Raw genomic sequence first — 22604 nt, forward strand, 5'->3', positions numbered from 1 at the left:
GAGAGAGAGACTGAGAGACTAAACCCCAAGTCTGTTAAAAAAAAAATTGCCATTTCCTATTGTGGAAATCATATCACTGTCCCTCTCAGAAAGAGACTGACGGATGGACTCCGACAGACAGCTGGAAATAACGGAAAAGAAACCCAGTCATCAGTCCCGGGGCAAGATGAGAGAGAAGGGAGGAATGACAAAGCGATGGAGGGTTATAAGATGCTTTAGGAGATGGGGCTTTTTCTTTTTTCTCTTTTAAAATTCCCAAGCCGGAAATGGCTGTAAAGGTGTGTTTCTTTTCCTTAAGTCTGAAATTATAAATAAAAACAACTGAATGTTTTACACAAACCCTATACTTCACGTCTCACTGTTAAACATGCTCTCATAGGAGATATGGACACAGCATTGCTTGTGGCAGCCTACACATTTTCCTGTTGGCTCTGTGTTACTGTGATTTAACTCAGTAATCAAAAACTTGGTGCGCTTAACTCTAGCATGCTTATTGGCTATCGGCACCTAGAGATGTGATGAAGGAAAACACATAAGAAGCTATCCAATTATTCTCTCCAACTTTCAATACTGTTATGTAATGCGCCCAGCATGCTGCGTGTTTATGCCTGCGTGTGCTTGTGTGTAGATGTGTGTGTGCTGGACTAACTAACCACAGCTTCATGCCTTCTTAAGGAAGGAATGCACGAGTGTCTGACAGCAGCTCCATCACCTTTCATTACTTTCACCATTAAGAGAGTGAGAAGTGAAAAATACACAATGTGGAAACTTGTGGAGGCAAACTGGATTAGAAACACACAGGGACGTCAGGGAATCTGTGTGCTCATGACCCGAGTGTGTTCAATTTGTCAAATCAGACAACCAGGCTTGACCTCTAATCAAATAAAGCTGATATGTCCAATTCATTAGCCATCACATCCAACAGATGCAGGGCACACTAATATGGACCCCTGCGTACTGGCCAGCTAAAGCCTGATGTTCGCGCTTCGTTTAGCCCCGATCCGGTATAAACACCTAAAGGAAATTTCTGTCTTTTTATCCGCTTCACTGGGTTTACCACCTTGTTACTTACGTCATCTCTTTGCTACTGCTGTTGTCTGCTGGTGATGGGCGTAAGCTTTACAGTGGGATTAGCTTGTTTTAACCACAAACAACACATGGGGGAGCTGCAAGTTTAATGTAAAGCAAAATAATGAAGGCGATTAAACCAAGCTAAATTACAAAAACAAACAAACTAAAACTTTCTAAAATGGTCCACAATGATGTGATAAATAGCATAGTTGCCTGAGTTTTTCAGTTGGGGCAATCCTTCGCACATTACAGTTAGTAAATTGATCAGTTATTTGCATTATTTAACTGTGAAATTTTACTGAAGGATATTGATTAAAGCACCTTTTTATGATTCTGACCAGCATTTCCCATATACACCATACATTAGCTAAATAAAGTTGTATTAAATAAATAACAAATTTCACAATACAACCAAATGAAATGGATGTCTTACCAAAGATATTTTAAGATTTTAAAAATGTTAAGTGCTTTCTTTTTGGCTATAAAATCCTTAAGCAGAATTATTGTTGTTGTCAATGAATTTCCTAATTTACTCTTTTACTAAAAAAGCAGAAAAAAATGGTAAAGCATATTATTATTTTTTGATCAAGATTCCAAATTACAGTTATTTACTTACATTTCCTGAAGAGAAAAACAGTTTTAGTTGTTGAGTGTTATGCTTGATTAATTTCTGACTTCACAAACGAGCCCAGTGCGCTGGCTCAAATTTGGGAATAAAAACATCAATTCAGTTTGTTGTTTGCCTAACAGATAATAGCATAACTTTTAGTTTTAAACAAGTTTTTGACAAATTTTCAAAATATTTGTGCAGTCTAATAATTTTGTTAAGTACTGTAAATAAAATGTTCTCTGGGTTTTTCTATTAGAACTTTCTAAATTATTTATTCTGGAAAAAGCAAAAGGTGAAGTGTAAAATTGATGTTGAAAATGTAGATAGATGACAAAGCGCTGACTCACACTAACTCTATACAAGGACAAAAAACATCTATAAAAAACTATGAACACTCTTATTCAAGTTAATGATGGAACTCTGTGTTAATTATTTAACAGTTTTAAAAAAATGTTAACCCTCTACGGCATGGTGTTGCCCTCAGGCAACAAACCACATTTCAACTTATTACCCTGTCCCTTTTTAATTTTTAATTTTGGTATTTAAAAAACACGAGACAGGTCACTGTTCAGTAAAATCAAGAGTCAAACAGGGTTTCACCTTTGACCTGGGGCACCCCAGTTTACATTTTATATATTTTTAAATTGAAATAACGATATTAAAAAATATGTACATGTGCAATATGTGAAGAAGTATAATTGGTTGCTGTAAAGACAGATTTTGATTTCACTTCTTTACTAAATTAGCATTTTTGGTTCATTGCCTCAGGGCTGCTTTATGCAGCGAGACCTCTTTTCTTAGGGCACTAATGCTAAAGTAGTGCTTCTAAACTCTACTTGGGACAGCTTGTTTTTGATTTTTGGCTGCTTCTCTGCTCCAAAAAACACTTGATTGAAATGATTATCTTGTTATCAGGCAGTTGCTGATGAGCGTGAGAGCGAGTAAGAGTGGATAGCAGAATCAGCTTGGAGGAACAGTAAAGAGGTCAGGTCAAATTTGTTGATTGCTATATTAACAGGAACCCCTAGGCTCACAGAAAGTAGCTCTAAAAAAGAAGGGTGACATATTTTTTTTTTTTGTCCTTCAGCCAATTTTCCTTATGTCTTTATTTTTTTCTTTTGTGTGTTTTAACTATTTGATCTGCTAAAAGCAAAAGCTGGGGTGTAAAAGAATGGTTAAATGACAAAACACAGAATGAAACTAACACCATATAAAGACAAAAAAAAAACCTATGACAAGCTTTCCCATATGGAAAAGAAATAGTAAAAACTTATTGAAAGTGGCCACTTTCTCATTACTTTCATATATTGTTTTAGTAAGTATCTAAAACATACAAGTTTCATTTATATAATTTAGAGATACAAACTTTATAAGATTTATATATATCTTTTCCATATGGGTTCATATCCCTTATAGTGGTGATTGAACACTGTTATGCAAGTTAATGATGGAACTCTGGTACAGTGTTAAATGTTTAACTCTTTTAAAAATGTTAATTTAACTCTGAGTGTGCAGCTCTTAAAAGCCTGAAATAGTGATGCAATCAACTGAGAGTTAATTCACCTCTGGGCATTTTGCTGTCTTTCAGAAGAACATTGAGATTGATCATGAGCACAGTGCAATAAGATTGCATGAATCTGAATTATATTATTTATTTTTTGCACCTAACCTAACAATATTAGATCTGAAAAGCCAGGAGGAGTTCTGGGTCAGACCGGTCCTCATTTGCTTGTCTGATGATACAGTCGTGATGTTGTTGACAGGAGTTTCTATGCTACTTCTATGGCAATTGCTAGCTTGTCTGTAATCAGCAGCTTTAATTGCATTAACAATACCATCGCAAGTTGTCACTGTCTTCACTTTATCAGCTCGATTCCATGCAGGGAAACAGACAACAGAGAAGAGAAACTGGTCTGACTAAAGATAACAGCAAAATAAAGAAGGGACTCTAACACTTAACTGAAATGGAAAAGTGCACATAAATGGTTTAATTAGTATTATTAGTGTTAGTACAATATAGCAAAAGTGTTCTGCAGACAAATGAAAAACTTTCTTGGTATTAACCTGCAACTAATGTGTTAAAGATGAAAACTCTTACCTCGCTAATGCATGTTGGCTTTAAGACTCTTTGGGTAGTTACTCCAGTATTGGGTTACACGTCACTTCAAGGCTGACAGCTCATCAAGAAATGTGACAAGTGCTGGAGCACGAATATGATTAACTGAGGAGGAGTGATTTAGACCCCCTGACACACTTTACTGTATTGGTAAAACGTTTTTTTTTTTTATTAAAGGCAACCTAAATAACACACAGTCTGAGAGACACAAAAAGTAGGCTCCACTGAAAAGTTCATGCTTTTTAAAAGGAAGACGCAGAGATCCACTGTGGTCTCGGGTGCAACTTGAGAATTACTGGCTTACAAAAGCAAAGTGGTACAGAGTTTCAGTGCAGGGCACAGTGGAGCAGAGCAACAAAAATGTGTGAAAGAGTATGGGAGATTTAAATGGAAGGTGAGAATGGCATGGGGACATGGGGAGAGGGACAAAGACGGGGAGGTGGGTTGGCATGTGAAGTTGCACTGCACACAAGAGCCTTTCAAGCTGCACAAAATCCTATAAAAAGAAACCTTAACATGGAAATACAAAGGCAGCGAGGAAGAGGAGCGCATGCTGACAAACTCATTTCTGCACACGTGTTCACAAATAAGCGTATAACAGAGCGGTAATTTCTACAACTTCAGTTGCTTTATGTTGTGGGGCACAAACTTTATTTTCTTTGCCCGAGTTTAAAGCGAAGTGATCAAAGTCCTGGGCTGACAGTCTGAATGGATAAAGATACAGGCTCTGGGTTTTGGATCTTCAAGGAGAGACAGAACAGGACATCTGCGGGGGTGTTAGGACAGAGGTGAAAATAAGTGAAGAGAGGAGCTGAGGTGGGGAGAGACGGCGGGGGAGCGAGGGAGTAGAGATGAAAAGGAGGCAGTGAGATGAGGTCGGGAATGATACCGCGGCAGTGGTGGAGGGCTTGGACACCTTTGATTGCTGAAAGACAGATGAGAGAGGAAAGTCACTTCTGCGCCGGCATTGTATAAAAGTGCCTTTTATTTTCTTTTTAATTGGCAGCTTGCAGCATTTGTGCCAAACCCTCATTCCTCTTATCTTTTTAAACTCTTGAACACTTCAAAATAGATGACAGAAGATTGTGTTGTTTATTTTCTGATGCCTTTTAAAAATAGGAAAAGAAAAAAAAGGTTTTGTGAGTGATTTTTCCTTTTTGTCTCCCCCAGATATGTCACAGTGCCCAGTTATGGCGAGCACATCCTGGACTATTTGTTCCAGTATTTTCATCTTTCTGCAGCCACTGTTGCTTAAGTCATAATACGCAATCATTTTTTTTCCAAGAGGAATTCCCCAGCAAAGATGCATGTTATATAGGTGATATATTAGAAACCACAACAACAAAAAAACCCTACAACACTAGTGTATGTTGTTGCTGGTCTTCCTTAGTAAAACTGGAGCTCTTGCATAGTGAATGAAAATGCCTGCAAATATTAATCAAACAGTTGACATTAAATTGCTAGTGTCTCCCCCTTCTGTCATTGAGAGAAATTGCACAAACACTGTCTCACATGCCAACCCGTAGACAACCTCCAGGCTGAAACATGACGATTGTGTCGGAAAGTGCAGGTCCAAAAAGAGCCACTTATATAGCTGTAATGTTATTTCTGCTTTGTGAAACCGGTATGAGGTGTTTTTCCTGTTCTTTGCTATTATTTTTAATAACTTATCAAATAAAATTGATTTAAAGCTTTAAGTTTGTGTTATTGGTGTTGTGGCTGATGTAGATACAGACACAGGTGGCTTTGAATCTGCTAGGCCGTCACTCAGCTCAATTGTGACACTAAACTATTGGGTTTTCTATTTTTTGAGTATGGAGTTCTCTTTATTGTTTAGTTATATTTCCGTTTCCCTGTTGTCCTGTGAAACTATCTTGTCTCCACTTCCTGTGTGTCATTCCATGTCTCCCCTTTCGGTCATGTTTATTCCATGCGTTCCTAGCTCATCATTACTCTCTCATCTGCATTTCCTCCTCTGTCAATCTGATGTGTCAGTCTACGTCACAGTTTCCTGTTTTATTTTGATAGTCTCGTGGTCCATGTTCAGTGTGTTTAGTTTTGCTTCCCTTGTGGCGTCACTTTCATTTGTTTCAGCTGTATCCCTAATGTGATTCCACTCCCCTCGTCTCCTCTCTGTGTATTTAGTATGTGAGTTTCTGTCATTCGTTGCTGGGTCATCTCTTGTGTTACGTCATGTTTCCTAGCATCCATGTTTCCTGGTTATACCCTGTTCAGGTTTTTAACATGTTCATTTGATGTTCGTTGTCCCATAAGTTTATCATTTAGTTCCTTCCAGTTTAGTCCTAGTTAAGTTTTTCTTTAGTATCTACCTGCCTTTGTTGTTACCTTCTCCCAGCCTAATAAACGGCTCGCCTTTTGTTGAACTCTGTCCCTGCCTCGAGTGTCTGAATTTGGGTCCACTAACAGAAATACTGCTGCAGACCTTTGACAGTTAGTATTGAAAATACTGGTCCTGTATTTACTTGGTATCAGATTGATAAAATTTGCAGTATCTCACGACACTACTGAAGTAAGAGAAACTTTTCTAAAGTGCTTCTTAAGTTTTCTTTCCTAGGTTACAACTTGTTACTGGGGGCTACTCAGTCCCCATTCAATTCAGTTCCATCTTATTTATATAGCACCAAATCACAACAGTCGCCTCAAGGTGCTTGAGGTTTAAGGTATCCCCATTGCTACGGTTGCTCCAATTTTTCCAACTCAACCAAATGATTGCTGGTTTATATAAAATGCAACATTGCTGTCCTTATCACAGGCATAAAATTTGGTTTATGACAAGGTGAAACTGCTAAATACAGGCTTTGAATATAAGGTTCATTTCTATGTCAACATCCGGCACTCAATTTTCAATTAAATACATGATTTTTGGAAAGTTCTGTTTTGGAAAAGAGATGGAAGCGTGAAAGAAAAAATATGAATAGAGAACAACAAAATAAGTGAAGGTAAAGCAGGAAAGATATAAAAAAAATTACTTTCATTTTTTTCTCTTCTGTTAAGGTTTATTGGAGAAAATATGGAATTGAAGAAAAGCAAAGAAATGTGCGAGAAGAAAATGGAGGAGAGAGGAGAGGCGAGGGGGGAAAATGAGCAGTGGACTCAATCATCAGAAGAAGAAAAAGGATGCGTGGAGAGAAAATATAAGTTATAGAGTCACTATTCAAAATCCCCGTGGAAAGATGGATAGAACCATAACAGAGTGAAAAAGGGTGGACAAAAGGATGTGTCTAAGCTGAATACAGTAAGCCAATTGATGGCTGACTGAAAGTATTTCTCTGATGGTGAAGGCTTTGTGGAGGGAATAGGAACCAGTGTTGAGTAGTTAGGCTCACGGAAAGCCTCTAAGAAAGAATTGGTCCCAGTGTCAACTTCCTAAAAATCTAAATTTTCCAGTCTATTTTCTGCATTGCCTTAAAGAGAGCCAGCCAACATCTTATTCTCATAAAATATAATATAATTTGCAGTGTTTTCCACAAAGTTTGAAAAACACTTGCACAAATTTGCTTGTCACTAAAGTTTGTACTTTGGTGTTATTTTTTTTCTGCTTATGCTAAACCCGTGGATCTATAACTAATGAGCCAGATTTTAACTTTAACTCCTGCCTTTCCCCACTATATTTCAGTGTTATTTGTTTCTTGGGATTCAGAGATGGTTTTGCTTATTTACAACAAATGAAACTAGATTGTTTTCTCCACACAAGCAGTTGATTAAGGAGATTTTGCTAGCAGTGCATATCTGTCATTACTGTTCCCGAGTTTTTTCTTGTTTTACCGTTCCATTCATCATTTAATTTTCAGCTTCATCCTGTCTCTTTCCTCCTTTCTCCACTCATCCCTTTCTTTTCATCCCCTTCATCCCCACAGATATTTCATATTGATCTGTCACCTCTCTGCATTACCATTCTCTCCATTTATCATCCCTCCTTATCTCTGTCTTCACATCCATTCATTGTTTTCTCACTCGTTCTTCCTTCTTTTCCTTGTGCCCCATTTTACTCCAACCTACCGATTACTATCATTCATCCACCCCCTCCTTATTAGTTCCCATCCTCTTCCCCTCCTCTATCCCTCCCCCCTCCTTCCACCCATCCCATTATATTAATAGGTTGTTCAAAGTGTGCGATTTCAGCAGTAGCTCTTTCTATTAGGCAGCACTGCATTAGTGCATTAAGTCTGTGTGCACACAGCTGCCTGTTACTCAGATGGACACATTAACAACATAATGGCGAACTGCCAGCTGCATTCATATTCTCTCGTGTGAACACATGTGCATGCACACACATAGTCTAGTTCAATATTCAAACAGTCCCATGCAAGTTAATTACACCGTGCACTCCCGTGCAGTGCACATACTTCGCTACATCTTCCGCATACACTCACGGAACCATTGAATGCACAAAGGGAAACTATAAGAATTGATATTCACTGAGCCACTCAAGTACATTATGTGCATGCTAATGCAGTGAGCGATGAGTCACACTGAGTTTATTAAAGTGACAACACAACTTAAAATTTCATTCAGGTGAAACAGTGAGTGAAGTCGGTTGATTTTTGTTTCGTGATATGTCATGTCTCGTACCAAAAAACAAAAAGTCTTCAAGGTCACCTAAGATATGATTAAGGCAAAGTTTTTGCTTTTGTTGTGCAAAAATTAAAAAAAAAAATCAAAAGAGTGATAGAGGGAGAGAGAGCAAACATCTGTGTGCTCATGTAAAGGTTTGTGAAGCAGTATGCGTGTAAAAAGTTTGTCGGGGGAGGTGGATTGGAAGACACAGGGGGGCATCCGGAAATGGAATTGCTTCCTCTCAGCAGGTGTGAGCATGTGCGAGCGCCAGAGCCTTCTTCCCCCTAAAAATAAAATGATACTCCTTCCCTCGAGACCGTATGGTACAGATAACAAGCTGGTCCTTCAGCCCTCTTCCCTGTGCTCTCCCCGGTGGGATGAAAGAACCGTCCATCTTGGGAGACTTCTTTCATTGGTGTAAGTTTAGGAAAAGTAAAACTCAGTTATATCTCTTCCTCTTAACCTTGTCTTTAAAGGCATAGCAGGGGAGCTAATTTCCCATAATGCTGCAGCTGTTTGTCTGCTGTACACCTGTTACTCCGTGAGCACGCTCACCCGGCATTTCAACGCAATTACTTTGTGTGATCGAACTTGCATCACGGAATGACTCTTGCTGACCAACTTCCGGATCAATTAAGTTATCCAAGAGCGAATTCGCTAAGTGCTTACTCACACCGACATAATCAATTCCTCTTTCATTATAATTTGCTTTAACTCTTTTTAGCGAGCACCTGCTACTCCACTCAGTCTTTGATTTGATTAAAACTACTTTATAGCCAAGAAATGTACACTGAACTGACTAACTGACCATTTTTATTCCTAATTTATAGTGACAGTGACTATTTTTTTTAACAAACTGATTGCAATTACTCTTGTAAATGTTTCTCATTTATTTTACATCAGTTTTCTGCCATTTAAATTCAGTCACACTATATATAAGCGGCACAGTCACTATTTAAAGTAGTTGCTTTCTATTTGACTGTGTTAACCTGCTGCTGAGCCCACAACAATAGCCATTTAGTGATGCTTGGAAGCACAAGAAATAGATGAGTGGAGTGTCTCGCCATCTGCTGCACTGTTGTTTGTATCCTGAAACAAATGCTGAAATGTCAGAAAGCATTTGCGCCTTTTGCTATTCCATGAATGCGCTGGGACTGTTGTGGCAGCATGCTGTTAGATTCACAAAATTAGAATCCGTTTAATCAGCACTACAATAAGAGTTTTATCTTATCAACCAACGGGTGAAACAAGAAACAGGGAGGGCTGCTTATATTTTACAGGTGTTCTCGTACAGTGTAATGTACGTGTGTTCAGGAGGTGGAATGAGATTATCCTGAAATGCTGGTCTTCGGGTCTCTACGCGATAATAATCAAAAAGCTGCACATAATTTCTGGCTCCTGCTTGTAATAAAAACCCCAATTTTTTTCTGGAAGGTCAGATGCGTTAACCTCCATTATGATCTTTAACAAGTATCTATTCATCACTGAGTCATTACATTTTTTTGGCACAGAAAAGACCTCATCAGCAAAAAGTTTCTCCAACAGCTGCAGTTCTATTGGAATTATGTCAGAGGTATTGATTCCAGTTTTCAGTTTGTGTGACTGTGTATTTCAATCCAAGTCGGTCCAAAACTGTGTGTGCAATATTTCTTGTAATGGTTCTTTATACTTATATATTTCTTTTTGCAAATTTGCACACTGAACATGACGAATGATGGTGTACACAAAATGGGGAAAAGGGGACTTCTGAAATATTGCTAGTAATCCTAAAACCCAAACATTATTTATAGCATCTCATTGTGTCTTGCTCTCTATGTTCATTTGTTATATATTAGACATTCTTGTTTATGGTACATGCAAGTAATTTGTTTGTGTGTAGCAAATGGTGTCATGCTTAAAATCTAAGTGTAGGATGAAGATTAAGATGACGAAGGATGGGAAGGTAAGATGCACACATTTAGGCAACTAAAGCAAAATGGCAGACAGACTGTTTACTAACAGAATGTGCTAATGAAGTCTTGTGTTAATGCATTGAGCTGAACATTTTGGCCATTGCAGTGGTGTAAAACTGAGTGAGACATGGATCTGTCGGTGGAGATGATTACACCTGCACGCTTATATGATAACAACTTATCCGTCATACATGGCTGCAACTACATAGGAGGTCTTGACCTCTGTAACTTCTGTCCAAACAAGTTGGTGAAAAAATAGCGTGTGACTCTCTAGATGCTTTTACTTTGAAAAGATTAAGGCACTAAGGGAATTCTATGACGTCATCGTCCGCCCTACAGTGCTTCTGACTGGTTGTGTTTAGGGGGTTAGGTTGATGTGCGAGTCATGAGGAATAATAATTGGATGGTTTAGGCACGAGAAGTGGATCGGCGGCACAGAAGGGCCTGAGGCATTAAGTAACACCCCCCCCCCATGTTATTTTAATTTTAGTTGGATTAATAATTCTGCATTTTGCTATTTTGTTTTATTTTATCATTTTTAGAAACACATCACTCATCCTTTATGTAAAAACAAGGAAAGATGCATAAACTGAAGCTTTATACAGTTTTCAAAATTTCCAGTTCTGATTGCAGGGCAGCTGAAGGAGCCTTTTCTACTGGTCACCGAGTCCAGCTGCTACACAGAAAATATGATTGATTGAGAGGAAAAAATCCCAAACTTAACTCATTTCTAAAACCTACTTAGGCCATTGCAATCACATGTTTGCCCTAAAGCATACTTTGCTTTATGTTTTTTTTTTCAACTCTGGTGAGAATGATGCACATCCACGCACATCCACGGACATCCACACCCACGACACAATGCACAATCACTTAATTAACCCAACAAGCATGTCTTTGAACTGTGGAAGTAACACCACCTCACCTCTGTGTGTCCTGCTTGTCTTCCTATTACAGCTTACCGCCAAGACCCCAAGCTAGATAAGTGGTTAAGGAAATGGATGGATGGGCTGATGAACATTGTGCTGTGTTCAACAAGCTTTGAATGTAGTGATCGGGAATAGAAAGCAATTAGAAAAGTGTTTACTGGGGTCGTAGATCAAGTGGGAAGAAGGTTTATTTACTCACAGACTTCTGTCAGTTTTTGCAGCCAGATGAGTCGCCTTTTATTGGCCATTAGATCGAATGCAGATTTAACTCGCTTCTGCACTGGCTTCACTTTCCAATTCAGATATTACAGTCATTGATATCTAAATATATATATATATATATATATATATATATATATATATATATATATATATATATATATAAATATATATGTATATATATATGTGTCATCAATTATAAATAATTTAGTGGATAAGTATTTTGAGAAGCCTTATTCCAGACTGAAATTGCAACATTAAAATAAATGAATGGTGGAGAGTGAAATGAATGATGTTAAGGAGTCCGTTTTTGACATGGAGGAGACATCAAATGTAAGATATGAATATATATTTTTTCCCACCCATAATAATAGTGATTTCTTTTTTAAATAATCTTTTGATGCACGAGGTCTTGAATCTCAATTTCTTCCCTCTTTTGGCTCTTTCTTTTCAGTATATAGACCAGAGTTCAGATCAGTAGTGGTCTCACACAACCCCCTTTTGATGCCGATACATAATGTATTAATGACTGACTCAAGTGGCCGCCTGCTGAGCTGCTGATGATTCACTTGTGAGCGGTTAGAGGCTCGTTTGGAGAAGCAAAATTAAAACACAGCCATACATGCTCTTTCATACTGTAAAATCCAAGAAACGCAATGTACTCCTGTCAGTCACAATTGAAGCGCCATGCATGCTTGAGCTATGTGTGGGCACACACTGAGTTGATTTTTTTTTTCTACTCCTGCCAGGGAAATTTGTCATTTTTGTCTTGTGTCAGAAGCAAAGGCATCGCGTCAAACACTTAATCAAAACTTAATTCATAATCCGAAATCTGCTCAAATGATTTTTAAACACTTTCTAGCCTCTAATTTGCTGGTAAGCTGTTTTTCATTAAACAAATTTAAAATGCTTTCCGTGCAGGTCTGTTGGCATGCTGCATGATGTATGAGGCTCATTTACAAGTGCAACAATGGGAATATACTGTAAGCCTAATGGGTCTGATGCTGGGGAATACCTTTTTGAAGCTCAGATTTGCTCTGGTTAATAATTCTGTAACACTGGCAGGTATGCACATTTTTTTTCTGCTTATGTTTGTGTGTGTGTGTGTGTGTGTGTGTGTATGTGTCCTTTTGCCTGTGTTTTTGAACTGAAAACGAATGGGGACTGAAATGTTAAGTTTAACTTTGCATATTTTTAGGAATTTGTCACATTTGGCGCTACAGTTGCACAGTGGGAGCCAGGAACGCATACAGGGACGCATACAGGAACGCTGAGAGAGAATGCTGGCAGGTGTCAAGCGCTCATGTTGGCACATGCACTGCCTCCACACATACGCACACATAAAAGCACCATCAAGCAGGAAACTCACAATGAAGCACTGTTGGATGGCGCTTTTGTGTAACTGCACGGAGAGACAAAACAGAGAGGGGAAGCTGCAGGTGGCTGGCTTGCATCAAGTAGTCTTGTCCCTTCCTCCTGCGTGTTTGTGTGGGTGTATTTGTGTGCGCTACTGGACACAAGGTTTAGGTTGCTGAAGAGATGCAGCTGTTGGAGGAATACATTATTCAAACAGTGTGCATGAGCAGAGGGGCATATATGAGAGCGAGTGGGCTAAGTCCTAGCAAGGCAAGTGAAAGAGGCAACATTAGGAGATCTAAGCACTGTCTGTAGTTTAAACCTAATGTGCGTGCTGGAGCAGATGTAAAATGATGTACTAAAACAGGCACATGGAACATCGGGCACAGCATGTTTTTATGCTTTCAATCAATCTCTAGTTTAAACCTGTCATGCTTTAAATTGTTTGGACGCATGAGAGGGGGTGGACAGTGAAACCTGTCCTCACAAAAGTTGCCTAAAAATAGTTACAGTTTGATTTCATTATAATTGGGCAACAATGAAGGAATGAATGCCTATGTTGATTTTATTGCATGGAGCAATGATAAATGCGCTATAATGAGCAAAATAAGGAGGTTGTCTTCTAAACTGTCATAAGTGAATACTTGAGTGTTTGTCATCTGTTGAAGTCAAAAACCAAATGTGCTGCTACTTTAAGCAACGCACTTAAACGACTTTGCTTTGCAAGTGTTTCCTGATGCGATTGTCAGGGTTTTTCTTCCCTGTTTTTTTTAAAGAGTCATTAAAATTGTTTGGAAAGCTTTGGCACGTCAGTGTCTCATCAGAAAGACAAAATAAAAAGAGGATGCACTCAGTGCAGCTTTATCTGTCAAAATACCCACACTGAAAAGTGTTTGGTGATAGTTAAAGATCTGATAAAGATAAAACTTTTTTTTCTCTTTTGTGCTATTATTGACTGCTGTTTCCTCTCTTGTCCTTCTCTCCCCAGGACAACTTCTCTTCCCGCTCTCTTTTTTTTACCTTGCAGGCGTAACAGGCTTATAGGTTATAGTTGTCACCCTGCAGGCCGGGTAGGCCGGATGGACACCCAAGTTTGTAAATTTGATCACTTGTGATCTCGACCTAGGGTTGCCAACTTTTTAACTATCAAATAAGGGACACTCTATTGTGCCAGAAGCACAATGCAGCCACTTGGGCATAGTGTAAATATGCATAAAATGTTGGTATTGAGTTTAATCAATACCTCATCTGAAACAAAAATGAAAAATACAGTAAATGATAGCAAGAATCACGTGGGCATTTCCTTTGAAAAAATAAGCAAAAAAGAAAAAAATATTCAAAATATTGTAAATACGGGCTTCAATTACCCAGTTTATTATGCTACGCAGACCAATCAGCCTTTTATTTTTATGAATCGGCCGTCACTGATGACTGTGAGTGGACACAAGCATTTGTCTGATACAATTGCAGTCAAATCAGATTTTGCATTTATAAGAGTGCCATCTGTTGGTCAGAAAGTGGAATGTCGGTAACAATGAATATACGGGACATTTAAGGTAGAATAAGGGACAAACCAATTTTGCTCATTATACGGGATGTCCTGGCTAAAACGGGACAGTTAGCAACCCTATCTCAATCACAAGGTCACAGGTCAAGTTTTCTGAAAATCTTGTGCATATGATAATTTTGAATCCCTGAGATTACTTATTATAATAAAAAGACATGGGAAAAGGTTCTGTAAGGTTTGTTTTTTTGTGAACTTTTCTTTAATTGTTTGCTTACCTGAACGCCTGTGGGGAAAGTCTTTATCATTAGAAAAAGCTGCAAAACTTGAAAAACTTTAAACACGCCCAGAATTTACACCCTCATTCACATTTTCTAAAGCCATCCAGTGGGCCGGACTGAAGTCTTTGCCAGGCCCATTCTGGCCCTCGTACCTTATGTTTGGCACCCCTGCCCTCAGGAGACGGTTGTTGTGTATTGGTTCTATATAAATAAAGCTGAATTGAATTGAATTAAACTGTGTATGTGTGTGTGTATGAGAGAGAGACACATGCGTGCTTGTGTGTATGGTTTTTGTTCAGGAAAATCCAAGTCCGCTGAGGACACACAGCGTTTTTGTGTGTGTGTCTGTGTAAGTTTGTGTTGGTTCCCTGTGATATAGCGAGGTAAAGCTGTGTGTGTTCATGTGAGAAGGAAAGTGATGATGTATTGACAGAGATATATTAAAGGCTGCAGCCTCGGGTCCCTGGCCTCCGGCCCTCTGGCCTTCCTCTCCTGTCTGATATTAGAAGTGGGGGTGTATTTAAAACTGTGTGCGCACACCTACACACATGCTACCCAAGTGAAACTTGCATCATGTGTCCTCCAGCCAATCCTCTGAATCCTCTCCCAGCAGCAGGTGCACATTCATCACTTCAGTTTTAAACCTTTATAACCAAAGTGCCGTCCTTAATAAGATTTCTCTTAAAAATTTAAATGAACTGAGGTGATGGGTTGGCATTACAGCTTTTGCCTCTCGGCACAGCAGAGTTCCCCGTGTCTCTGCTTTATTCGTTGTCATGCTGATAATTTAAGAACTGGTTGCAAAGGCTGGGTTTTCACTTCCATTCTGTGCTATTACTACATGCACATTTTCTCACTTGGTAATACTGTGAACAGAAAGTCTGACTCAGAAATATAAGTGCATATTTTTAGGGCCTCAGCTACCTTGACACCATCCACGAGAGCTCGTCAAATATTAGGAGTAGATTTCTGCATCTTAATTACAGAGCGTCATTGCAAAATTGACTAATTTGTAGATGGATAGGTTTAATGGATTTAGCTGCTCTTAAGTAGATCAATAATAAATCAGTGCCTGTCCTGCTAGACCTCAGTGCTGCGTTCGATATTGTTGACCATAATATCCTATTAGAGAGATTAGAACATGCTGTAGGTATTAAAGGTACTGCACTGCAGTGGTTTGTATCATATCTATCTAATAGACTCCAATTTGTACATGTAAATGGAGAGTCCTCTTCACACACTAAGGTCAATTATGGAGTTCCACAGGGTTCAGTGCTAGGACCAGTTCTATTTACATTATACATGCTTCCCTTAGGCAGCATCATTAGAAGACATAGCATAAATTTTCACTGCTATGCAGATGACACGCAGCTCTATCTATCCATGAAGCCAGGTAACACACACCAATTAGTTAAACTGCAGGAATGTCTTAAAGACATAAAGACCTGGATGGCCGCTAACTTTCTGCTTCTTAATTCAGATAAAACTGAGGTTATTGTACTCGGCCCTGAAAATCTTAGAAATATGGTATCTAAGCAGATTCTTACTCTGGATGGCATTACCTTGGCCTCCAGTAATGCTGTGAGGAACCTTGGAGTCATTTTTGACCAGGACATGTCCTTCAACGCACATATTAAACAAATATGTAAGACTGCTTTCTTCCATTTGCGCAACATCTCTAAAATTAGAAATATCCTGTCTCAGAGTGATGCTGAAAAACTAGTTCATGCATTCATTACTTCCAGGCTGGACTACTGTAATTCTTTATTATCAGGATGTCCTAAAAACTCACTGAAAAGCCTTCAGCTGATCCAAAATGCTGCAGCAAGGGTACTGACAGGGACTAGAAAGAGAGAGCATATTTCTCCTGTTTTGGCTTCCCTTCATTGGCTTTCTGTTAAATCCAGAATTGAATTCAAAATCCTGCTCCTCACATACAAGGTCTTAAATAATCAGGCCCAATCTTATCTTAATGACCTTGTAGTACCATATCACCCCATTAGAGCACTTCGCTCTCGCTCTGCAGGCTTACTTGTTGTTCCTAGAGTATTTAAAAGTAGAATGGGAGGGAGAGCCTTCAGTTTTCAGGCCCCTCTTCTGTGGAACCAGCTTCCAGTTTGGATTCGGGAGACAGACACTATCTCTACTTTCAAGATTAGGCTTAAAACTTTCCTTTTTGCTAAAGCATATAGTTAGGGCTGGACCAGGTGACCCTGAATCCTCCCTTAGTTATGCTGGAATAGACGTAGGCTGCCGGGGATTCCCATGATGCATTGAGTTTTTCCTTTCCAGTCACCTTTCTCACTCACTATGTGTTAATAGACCTCTCTGCATCGAATCATATCTGTTATTAATCTCTGTCTCTCTTCCACAGCATGTCTTTATCCTGTTTTCCTTCTCTCACCCCAACCGGTCGCAGCAGATGGCCCCGGCCCTCCCTGAGCCTGGTTCTGCCGGAGGTTTCTTCCTGTTAAAAGGGAGTTTTTCCTTCCCACTGTCGCCAAAGTGCTTGCTCATAGGGGGTCATATGATTGTTGGGTTTTTCTCTGTATGTATTATTGTGCGATCTACTGTACAATATAAAGCGCCTTGAGGCGACTTCTGTTGTGATTTGGCGCTATATAAATAAAATTGAATTGAATTGAATTGAATCATTCTAGTCACTTGTAATCCACATCTTTATCTTGCCTCTGAGGTGATTACTGCAAGTCATCTTACCCTTATCTTAATTAGAAGCCACCAACTTGCTTTCAAGGTGCCGGATCTTGGTGTTAGTTTCACACTAAGGCCACTCCCCCGGCCCCCAACACTTGCATACCGTTTATTTGCGATTTTAAAATATTACAGAAATTTTTTAACAAGGTTAAAAAACAGATGAGATGCTTATTTATTTTCATTTCCTAGTGGAGCTACAAGAATCCATCGTTTAATGTGTAGAAAAATATTTGGAAAAAGAGAGCTAAGTGATATAAATGCAAAAAAGGGGGCCACTTTCATGAGGAAATCAATTTGCTTTGATATAAGCTCTATATAGTCGGTATGAAAACAAATATCGGAGAGATTGGGGAAATTTCCTCTGAAAGTTTTCTCTTTTTAAATGTGTGGCCTTGCATGTGAGTTTCATCCCATTAGTGCAAGGCATTGTTCCCACCTGCCGAACACCTTCTCTACAGTGTGCCACTGGAAAGCTCCAGGGAATTAATGGCTCACTGGGCCATTAATTCACTGCCTCGCTCCGTGCCTTGCTTATACTTCAGTCTCCCAGACAAACTGAGCGCTACCTTAGAGAGCTAAGAGTAACCATCGATTGAGTTCCTCTTATCTATCAGACATTTAAGGATTTGTGTTTTGATATACCTGCAGGTACACCGATCCATTTCCTTGATCACAGTGTAATTTCTTATTTGTATGTTTTTGTCTTTTTATGTATTTATTTTTTGTTTTTACCAAAACCAGTCTTATCCTAGTCACTTGTTTTCATATAGACAGAGGAAAAATATTCCCCACCTTTTTTTAAAACCTTCTGTCAGCATTGGCTCTCATTTTTGTTCCTTAATCTCTTCACTTTCTTTTAGAAAAAGTAAAAAATAAAACAGCCCCGTTTATTCCTTTTGCTTGCTACCCTACTCAGATTTTTTTCCCTCTGTTTGCTCCCATCAAGTGGCTTCCTTTTTACTCTTTCAGTCTCTTTCTTTCATCTCGTCTACATTTTTCATTTGGCTGTCAACAAACAAATTACAGGCTGCTATTCTATTCTGAATTTGCTGTGATGTGCAGAGCATACACGGCGTAAACCCAGGACTTTAAAGGGAATATGTCATTGTTGTTTGGAAGCATTTGAATGAGCTCAGCATAACTTTAAATTTATTGTTAATAATCAAACTAGCAGTCGTTAGGTGCATTGTGTTGCCCTAAGGCAACTCCAGACGTCGAGTGCAGGTGTCCTGCAGGTTATAGATCGCACCCTGAGTCAACACACCTGAATCAAATGATCAGTTCATTACCAGGCCTCTGGAGAACTTTAAGACAGGGATCTCAAACCCCAGTCCTTGAGGGCCAGTGTGTCCCTGTTGCAACACACCTGAATAAAATTAGGTCATTAGCAAGAGTATAGAACTTGACTCCATGCTGAAGTGGCAACCCCCTAACCCTACTCAAGTAAATTTAAGTAAATGTAAGTGTTTGGAAAAAATGTACTTCTAAAAGTACTTTTATTGCACCATGTTCATTCACTCATGAGCTGCTGTAATATGAATCAAATGGCTGAATTACCACTTCACCATGCAGTCAAGTTTTATAGTGTCTTGCTAATGACCTACTAATTTTATTGAGGTGTGTTGCAACAGGGACACATGGAAAAGTTGCAGGACACTGGCCCTCGAGGACTGGAGTTTGAGACCCCTGCTTTAAGACATATTGAGGAGGTAATTTAGCAATTTGGCTGCCCTAAGGTTCTTGTGCTTGCACTTCATGTGTGAGCTAGCATTTGCCAAAACTGTGGTGAAACATGCACTTGTTGTACTTTATGTCAGCTGTCTTTTACATCAACCGAGATACCGACCTGCACTATAGTATTTGCTTGTTTGCTTGCTTTCACATGCATGTGAATTTGAGTGACATCCGATTCTAAATCCATGGGGTTTAATATGATTTTACACCTGTTGTAGCCATAATAGCTTCAACTCTTCTGGGAAGGCTTTCCACAAGGTTTAGGAGTGTGTTTATGGGAATTGTTGACCATTCTTCTTCCAGAAATGCATTTCAGAGGTCAGACACTGATGTTGGATGAGAAGGCCTGGCTTAAAGTCTCTGCCTAATTCATCCCAAAGGTGTTCTGTCGGAATGAGTTCAGGACTCTGTGCAGGCCAGTCAAGTTTTTCCACACCAAACTCCCTTATCTATGTCTTTATGGACCTTGCTTTGTGCACTCTTGCACAGTCATTTTGGAACATGAAGCAAACTATTCCTACAAAGTTGGGAGCATTAAATTGGAGAAGTACCCCTTCACCTGGCAAATGCCAAACCCAGACTTATCCATCAGATTTTCAGACTGAGAAGTATAATTTGTCACTCCAGAGAATACAACTACTGTGTTGTAGAGTCCAGTGGCGGTGTGCCTTAAAGCACTACATCTGATGCTTTGCATCAAGCTTGGTGATGTAAGGATGCATACAGGTCAGCCACTGAAACCTATTCTATGACGCTCTCTATATGCTGTAATCTGAAGGCCAGAAGTCTGGACATCTGTAGCTGTTGACTCTGAAGAAAGTTGACGACCTGTGCACACTCTGCACCTCAGCATCTGCTGATCCCACTCTGTGATTTTCCATAGCCTACCACTTTCTGACAGTGTTCCTGTCATTTGCACTCGCATCCACTTTGTTATTGTAACACTGGATTGTGGAATATTTAGTAGCACGAAAATGTCTCAACTGGACTTGCTGAACAGGTGTCATATCACAATACCACACTGGAATTCACTGAGCTCCCGAGAGCGACCCATTTTTCCACAAATGTTTGCAGGAGCAGTCTGCATGCCTAGGTGCTTAAATTTATACATCTGTGGCCATGGAAGTGATTGCAACACCTGAATTCAATGATATGGATGGGTTAATGTAATTCCTGAGAATCTGTGTCATGACAACACTATTGACTTGGATGTGAAATGGACAGCTGTTACCATATCACCCTCTACAATTTGGATGAATTAGTCTATCCTGACATTGGACGAAAGGCTGGGAACCATGAACAGGATTCCAGTCCATCACAGAGAGCCAGGCAACCACTCATGCTCACATGAATTTAAAATCTCCACTTAGCACAACATGCTTGTATTTGGACTGAGGAAACCAAAAAGAAACCTGTGGAGGAACATGCATTTTCCTGAACCTTTTTGTTTTGGTATGAGTCATCTTACACTTACAGCCACGGAAAAAGTAGTTTAACTATCATAGTCTACTGTGGTAGTTGCATTGTTAAAATATAATCCCCTTTAAAACAGTTAAATGAGGATACATTTGTAACATGAAAGCCTAAAAGACAGGCACAAATGCAAAGGTACAAACAGTAAACAGGAAAAAATGAGACAGATGGCCCCAGACAGGGAGAACCGGGTTAGACAGAGCGAGAGACGCCCAGGCCTTAGCCCCAGCAGTCTTCATGCTGGTAAATTAGCTTGGTGAGATCCCACTGTGGCGATACTCTCCTCATTAAACAGAGACCATGGCTTGCTGTTAGAGGGCTAAGTCAAAAATGTTTTTTGAACAAGTAAATAACTATCCAGACTTATTCAAAAGCAGGGCTCCAGACGACCAAATCAATTTACTGTATTTGTGCCTATATTCTCATGGTCACCATGCTCTCTTCAATTCCTCCAGCTCATTCTGAGTGTCTAAGCCTTGTCAATCCTTGTCTAAGCTCTGTAGCCTTTGTAATTATGTAAACAAAATGACTACAGTTTCTCTCAACACAAAAGTTGAATATAAATTGGTTAACATGATTAAGCAGATAATTTTATCACAGATGACGTGACCAACCTTCCTCACAATGCCCCTGCGAGTGTGACTGTTTAACAACGTATCCAATCCTCTTACTGACAGTGTTTGTGTGTGTGTGTGTGTGTGTGTGTGTGTGTGTGAAGGAGACACAAAAGCGATATATGTGTGTAATGCTTTGGGGTTAATTAGCTTCAAACCAATGCCATCTATCAGCCCAGTGCTCAGACTCTGCCTCCCTACCCGACGGCTCCATTACCACCAGATACACACAAGCACACACTATAGGCCAGTTTAGGTTGCAGTCGTGCTTCTGTAAGGTCTCCACATGACAATAATTTTTTTAAAACAACATTTAGAATAAAAAAAACAATCTAATATCTGTCATAGATTTAGATTGTTTTGTGCTTATTTTTGGCCCTTTGCAGGTTACTGTAGCCTAAAAGCACAGCACAAGTTGCTGACTCTAACATTCCTCACAAACCAGAAGTCTCCTTAGGTAAATTTCCTGCTCTCCAGCATATTTTGCTATGTTTTTGTCTTTTCGGTTCCTCTGCCAGGATGGGTGCAATTCTATGAAATGAATTTTCTCAACTTTGGTCCCCAGCTGGAACAACACACACACACACTCACTCACAAAAAGTCAGTGGCTTGAATCATTAGGTCTGTTAAGGTCCAAATCCGGCTGTTAGTTATCTGTTCAGCTCCCTAGTGGGATTTAGTTGGATCTATAGTGAAGGATGAAACTGTTCCTCTCTTTCACCAAACCCATTAAAGAACAGACGGGGCAGATCTAACTGTCTATAGTGGCAGGACTTCTAGGATATTGGCTTATATTGGTTTCTATTGGTTTCACTGCCCCCAGAGTTTATTCAGCAGATACTGTTTGGAAACAAAAAAACAGAAGCAGAAGGGCTTTTAAAGGTTTTCTTAAAGCAATGTTTTAGTCAAAGGATGTGTTTTCCAGAGCTCAAGAAAACAGTGATATTAACAGCTTGCTGGTGTTGATTGATTGTTTTCATGAAGGGGAAACATAAGCTTTTGCTCTTTCAATACTCTTTGCTTAGAGGGGAATACAGCAATTAAGAATTAATCTGTTATTTTTATGGCTGAGACTAGTCTATTCCATGTTTTCACTGTGATTAATTCTATACTTAAGCAAAGGAACCAAGATTTAATATCTTTGCTGGCTGGGCCCAATCGCTATTCAGTGGCAACCCCACTACTTGATATAGATTAGTTTGTGTTTGTTCTTAGGAAGAGTTTAGGCTTCTAATGAGGTTTTGTGGGGAGGTGCAGGGAATAAGTGCTGGTTCAGAGATCTTTTGGCTTATTTAAGAATAGTGACTGTAAGGAAGCGAGCAGCAGCATGCATAGTGGAATTCTGGTAATCCAGAGATCCTTGGGAACAGAGGATTAAAGATTTAAGATGCCTTCATTATACAACAGTGTGTGAAAATTATTTATTTGCTATTATATATAGACTGCATTCCA

The 22604-nt window shown here is 39.3% G+C and overlaps 1 protein-coding gene across 5 annotated transcripts in view; it reads left to right on the plus strand.

Annotated features, from left to right (window-relative positions):
- Nucleotides 1-22604, plus strand: part of grm8a (glutamate receptor, metabotropic 8a) — a 274028-nt gene that overhangs the window by 100155 nt on the left and 151269 nt on the right. Inside the window, exon 1 of one of the 5 annotated variants that reach the window (XM_025899727.1) lies at nucleotides 18954-19040. The exons of the other annotated variants lie outside the window; for them this stretch is intronic. Coding sequence (XP_025755512.1) covers nucleotides 18969-19040 — 72 coding nt within the window. The 5' untranslated portion in view covers nucleotides 18954-18968. Of the gene's footprint in view, nucleotides 1-18953; nucleotides 19041-22604 lie in introns of those variants that run through there. 5 annotated transcript variants of the gene reach the window in all.

This window comes from Oreochromis niloticus, linkage group LG17 (genome assembly GCF_001858045.2).
Source record: "Oreochromis niloticus isolate F11D_XX linkage group LG17, O_niloticus_UMD_NMBU, whole genome shotgun sequence".
Lineage (NCBI taxonomy): Eukaryota > Metazoa > Chordata > Actinopteri > Cichliformes > Cichlidae > Oreochromis > Oreochromis niloticus.